Source organism: Etheostoma cragini, chromosome 2, assembly GCF_013103735.1.
Source record: "Etheostoma cragini isolate CJK2018 chromosome 2, CSU_Ecrag_1.0, whole genome shotgun sequence".
NCBI classification, from domain to species: domain Eukaryota; kingdom Metazoa; phylum Chordata; class Actinopteri; order Perciformes; family Percidae; genus Etheostoma; species Etheostoma cragini.
In genome coordinates this window covers 424,568-429,823 of record NC_048408.1, presented here as the reverse complement: position 1 = coordinate 429,823, position 5,256 = coordinate 424,568, and the positions used below count along the sequence as shown (strand labels likewise).

Sequence of the window (5,256 nt, the reverse complement as noted above, 5' to 3'; positions counted from 1 at the left end):
AACGGAACATGAATCTTCCAGATATGTATTGATATTACAGACAGAGCAGTGAAACCTAAGCCATTTTCCTCTCAAAAATACTTCTCATATGTCTTCGGAGTCACACTGTGAATAATCATAACTTACACAGTTGACAAAATACATACGTTTTTCAAAGAAAGTCCAGATGCTTTTTCCCTCATGACATTTACTTATGTCAATAACCAACATAATAATAACATATTTATATATATTACATCCACAGCAATGCTACACAAGCATTTGTGTCTAAAACAGTTCTCCTATGTGCAAAAATAAACATAACTCATACAAAGCACATACTATTTACATTTCTTCAAAAAAGGCCCAAATATATGCCAAATCTCAAACCAGTGGGGCCATTTCCTCTATAAAATTGTAGATATCTATCTTGTTCCACTATAGCATCTATAGAGACTCGTGTGACCATAGTGTGACTGGGATGTTTGACTTCTTTAGAACTCCTAACTCTTTGTGTGACGTTGTCTCCCATATATGGGCATACTGCTTCCTTTTTCTTCCATAAACACACAAAGAGGAGAGACAGAGCGGGCAGCTAGTGGCAGAAATTAGCAAAAACGCGATGAATTATGGACATACAGTGGATCAATCTTGGATGTAACGGTTTGGATTTAATGCTCAACTAACCCACAAAGGGCTGGAAGTTCCAGGCTGGATAGAAAATCACCTGTAGAGGCTAGAAAGACCCAGAAGCGACCTCCTTAACTGCTCACGTGTTACCTTTTAGCCACAATTTTTGGTGAGTCTCTAGCTTTTATGGTTTATAAATGATTAAACTTTGAATTGGAGTGGCTGTTTTTATTTGTGGGCGAGTCTCTCTGTCTCAGAGGGTTAAAAGGTCATTGGTGACATTAGGCAGGGCAGTCACAGTGCTGTGGTACTTTCCAAAACAAGACTGGAACTTTTCAAATATTTTGTTGTTTTCCAGTTCAGTGAGCAGCTGTTTGGACACAATTCTTTCTAGAATCTTTGCAATAAAAGGCAGTTTTGAAATTGGTCTAAAATTATGTGGGAGGGAGGGATGTAAACCAGGTTTCTTTAAAAGTGGGTTCACGCCGTTTTAAAATAATCTGGGACATAACCAATAAATAGGGAGCTGTTGAAAATAGAGATGGGTCCCAACATGGGGCCCAACAGAATCTATTACTTTCAGTGAAAAATGTTTTAGGTGTTACATCAAGTGGGCTACATCGGCCGCCTTCCTCTTCCTAAACTCAGTGGTCCTTGGAATCCGTGCAGGAAGAGGAAGGCCTGGGAGCAGTACTGGAGGAGTGGAGGAGGAAGAGGGTGTTGGAGGAGGGCACGGGAGAAGAAGGCGTTGGCGTGCACCTCCAGATGGGCCTGGATGCTCCCCACCTGGCGGCGCAGGAGGAGGATGATGAGGAGGAGGTGGAGGAGGAGGAGGAGGAGGGCCCGGGAGAAGATGGCGTTGGTGTCCGGGCTGCTCCTCGGGGACATTGAAGGCAAAGGGCTGTCCTTGTCCCACCTGGACAGAGGACAGCCCTTTTGCTGGAGGGAGAGGCTCGCCAGCCAGTGCTGCCACAGGCATGACGCCACCTGCCTGCAGCAGCACAGCCTTCTCCTCCTCTTTCTGGCGCAGAGAGAACCTGGAAGACAAACATATTCTGCTTTTAGACTCTTGAGCTTCAATCAATAGATAACTGTCAGTACATATTACAACATGTCAACACTGCTTTATGTTAAACTCTTACCACTGGGACAGTGTCCTCTGATTTAGCTCAAAGAGCTGAATGTCCGTCTGAGCCATCAGCCTCGGGCTGGCCAGCACTGCCGCTCTGATGGCCACGTAGACCGAGAGGACCAGGGCCCACCTGTCCCAACGGATCCCCCCGGACCGCGTGCCTTTGGGGTGGAGCTGGCAGAGCTGGCTGCAAATGGCCTCTACCAGGCAACTGGCACTGGGCCAATTTGCAGGGCCCGAGTTCGGTCCGAGAAGGCTGCTGAAGGAGTCAATGAGAGCACAGAGTGGGTTATTACACAGCATGTTTGAATTATAGAAATAATATAATAATAATTGGAAAGAGTCTCACCATTGGAGACTCTTTTTTGTGTACAAATAACAATAAAAGTGTTAAATAAATTTAAAAACAATCTACAAATAAATATATACTTGGAGTATATTGTCTGAAATAAACAGATTCATTTTCACCAGTGATTATTCTTATTCTTATTCCTATTAACACAGTCATCAACATCAGTCTGTAGTCAGTCAGTGAACTTACCTCAGACTCTGAGGAGGACTGGTTGGAAGCAGGACCTTCTGGGGCCTCGAAAGAGGCATGGTGGTGAGGGGCTGCGGGACCGGATGGCTCAGACGGGGGTGCGTCAGCTGGATCCCCTGACCGAGCTGCTGCCACTGTGTTGCCGGAGAGGGTATTGGGCTCGAAGAGAGTTGGGTCCTCAACGTCCTCCCCGAGGGACTCAATGGCAGCAGCCTCGTCCGGAGTGTAAGGGTCCAAGCTGACAACCTCAAGCACTCTGCTGGTACAGGTACTCAACTCCTATGAGCTCCCCTGTCATGCAGCAGAAATACAAAGCAAAAGATTTGTTAGTTCTCGTTTTCCTCATAGATATCATGTTTTAATAAACTGTTTGGACATCACACATACCTGTGTACTCAGCAGGCTTGGTGAAGTCCTTAACCATAGGAAGGACAAGCACCCGTTGGCTCTTCAGGTTAAGGACGTGCTTGAGGTGGCCACTGTAGGAGTGCAGAGGTCCCACCTTTTCCTCAGCTGCGACCGGGGGTGCAGCTGCTGCTGCGCGGTCCTCATTCCACCTCACCAGTCCATCGACCAGGAACGCATGGAAGTGCAATGCACTGGCGCGCGTCCTTGAGGAGGCAGGTTATTGATAACAAATGAATCAGAGTTTTATGTTAATACAGATTATTTGAGCACAAGCTGTGAGAAACATGCAAGTACCTGGGATGAACCGGTTGAGGTGGAGGTGGAAGGACTCCAGTGACGTGGAGCCCCCCTTTGTCAGCCTGCCGGTCTGGGTGTACAGCTGCACGCCCGGTGGGTCCTGGATGCAGCTGAGGTGGGGCCTCTGCGTACTCCATATTTCCTGGATGCGGAGAGCATCCAGTAACGGGATGTCCAGGATGTTGCGCCCGGCTTGTCCGCCGAAGGTCTATAGGAGGTCGTGGATGAGGAGTGTCGACTCCTCGGCTCCATGTGTCCGTCGACGACCGTGGAGCCTCCACTCCTCCCTGGAGATCCTCCTGATGACCTCGGCGTCAGTCAGGCCAACCATCCCGTGCTGCCCCTCCAGCTGCAACCGCTTAGCCTCCGCGAGACGGCGGGCATCTCTCGAGTCCACCTCGAAGATGCAATGAGACAGCTGCCTCATGAAGGGGGCGTAGAGCTCGTGGGTCTCTGTGGTGACACCTGATGCGAAGCGCCGCATCAGGTGCCAGATGTCCAGTCTCACAACGAGCTGTCCCCAACTCCTGTGACAGAACCAAAATGACAGAACCAAAAAAATGTGGTTTAGTTTTCATAAGGGTAACACACACACACACACACACACACACACACACACACACACACACACACAGAGAGAGAAAAATCATCTACATTCATCTCATACTTATATATGTTATATTGTGAAATGTGAGATAAAGAAAGCTATTATTAATAATGCTGTTAACAGTGTCAGTTTCACACCTGAAACAAGGCAGCTGTCTTTGACACGCCGTCTCGGCTGCAGCAGTCGCGATCCACGTAGATCAGCTGGGGGGGTGGTACCTCGGCGAGTCGGTACCGCCTCATCAACCCGGCCGCCATGGGGGACAGGCCCTCTGTGCCCTCGGAGCAGGTGAGGACACTGATGAGGACCTGCCCGTGCTCCTTACCCACGTTGGTAACCCAGGTGGCCGTGTCTGCAGCGGTACCTGCAAGCTTTTTCGTCACCTTACGGAGAGAGATCCATGTTATTCCACATGTTATTGTGAGTCCACGAACACACAGCGCTGCTGTAACAGCAGCTCTAAGGCAAAATTGTCACAAACTTCACTTGCCTTCTTAGTGGAATCCATCTTTAAGATGGACCCGAAGGTTGACGTGATCCTGGCCTTGTACTCCTCCAGCCGTGCCATGATGTCATGGCTGTACACCGTTAACAGCCAGAAGGCTGAGGGGAGAGGGGGCATCTCGGGTGGTGGTGAGAACTGCCCCCTCACCGCGCACAAGGCCAGGAACTGCTCGCACACGCCGAGGTACGCGATAGCTCTCCGCATCCAGGCATCCGAGTGTGTCTCCTGCAGGGTGTTGCACAGCCGAGAAGCACTGTTGCCCAAAGTGCGTGACCTCAGCTGTGCCACCACCCTAAGGTCACAGGACAGCCTGCAGGAACAAAACAAACATTATATACAGCCAAAGAAATATACATCATACAGTACGTACAACACAAACTGATATTTCTTACTTGTACGTAAGTACAGCCGGGAATTGGCAGCTGTAGGTGGGGGACAGCTGCCTAATAATGCCCTGTGACCAGCCTCCGACCTTCTTCTTATACCGACGGCACTCTAGGTACTCAGTGGCCATGAGATACCAGCCGTCGATGTCCAGGACCCTCCGGATGGTCCTGTAAAGCCCAGCCTTTGTCATGGTACCTGTGCACAAAGGCTGGGGGCATGTCAGCTGCTGCTGCCAGATCCTGTGTGGCATCCACAGGAACAGCCGACATGCCAAGAAGGGGTCGGGGGACACGGGAGGCTGGGTGTAGATCGGCCGGGTCTGGGGAGGGTAACACCACACGTTCAACTCCTTAAGGAGCCGGGACCTCCCCTTGCTGCTCCTGGTAAACAGCTCCCGGCCAATCCACTGCTGCTGCTCCGCAGTGAGAGCTGCCCGCCAGGACGCAGGCAACAGCTGGAGAGGTAACAACACAACCACACAGGACACGTAAATATCTAAAGGGAAACATTGGATGTGTAAGGGCAGTTTTTTGTGTGTTTTGTTCTATGTTTTGACAAACAGACTTACCTCAGCACTGCCTGCAGGAGGCGGGGGAGGGAGGACAGCTGGCTCCGTCAACTCCTGCACTCCAGGTGGCGGGGGACTGGCAGCTCCAGGACGTGGCGGGGGAGCTGGTGTCTCTGCCGTCTGCTCCACGGCTGCTGGAGGTTGCAGGGGCCGGTCCAGTTCCTGTGAGGCCTCCAGCAGCTCGTTGTCGGTGGGCTCGTCC

General features: G+C 50.6%; 1 protein-coding gene across 1 annotated transcript; it reads right to left on the bottom strand.

Moving 5' to 3' along the window:
* Positions 1 to 3,378: 3,378 nt before the first annotated feature.
* On the bottom strand, positions 3,379 to 5,250 carry LOC117957472. The gene is made up of 5 exons (XM_034893239.1): positions 5,055 to 5,250; positions 4,492 to 4,940; positions 4,085 to 4,409; positions 3,732 to 3,977; positions 3,379 to 3,452 (listed from the first exon to the last, which is right to left on the bottom strand). The coding sequence occupies exons 2-5, from the start codon at positions 4,734 to 4,736 to the stop codon at positions 3,411 to 3,413; spliced, it is 858 nt and encodes a 285-aa protein (XP_034749130.1). The 5' UTR covers positions 4,737 to 4,940; positions 5,055 to 5,250; the 3' UTR covers positions 3,379 to 3,410.
* Between the last annotated feature and the right edge of the window lie 6 nt (positions 5,251 to 5,256).

Excerpts from the sequence above, each read along its gene's own strand:
- LOC117957472 (XM_034893239.1), bottom strand. The coding sequence starts at position 4,736 with ATGCCACACAGGATCTGGCAGCAGCAGCTGACATGCCCCCAGCCTTTG. Across the intron at positions 4,410-4,491 it reads CCGGCTGTACTTACGTACAA|GCTGTCCTGTGACCTTAGGG; the intron begins GTAAGAAATATC and ends TTGTTCCTGCAG. Across the intron at positions 3,978-4,084 it reads AGATGGATTCCACTAAGAAG|GTGACGAAAAAGCTTGCAGG; the intron begins GCAAGTGAAGTT and ends TCTCTCCGTAAG.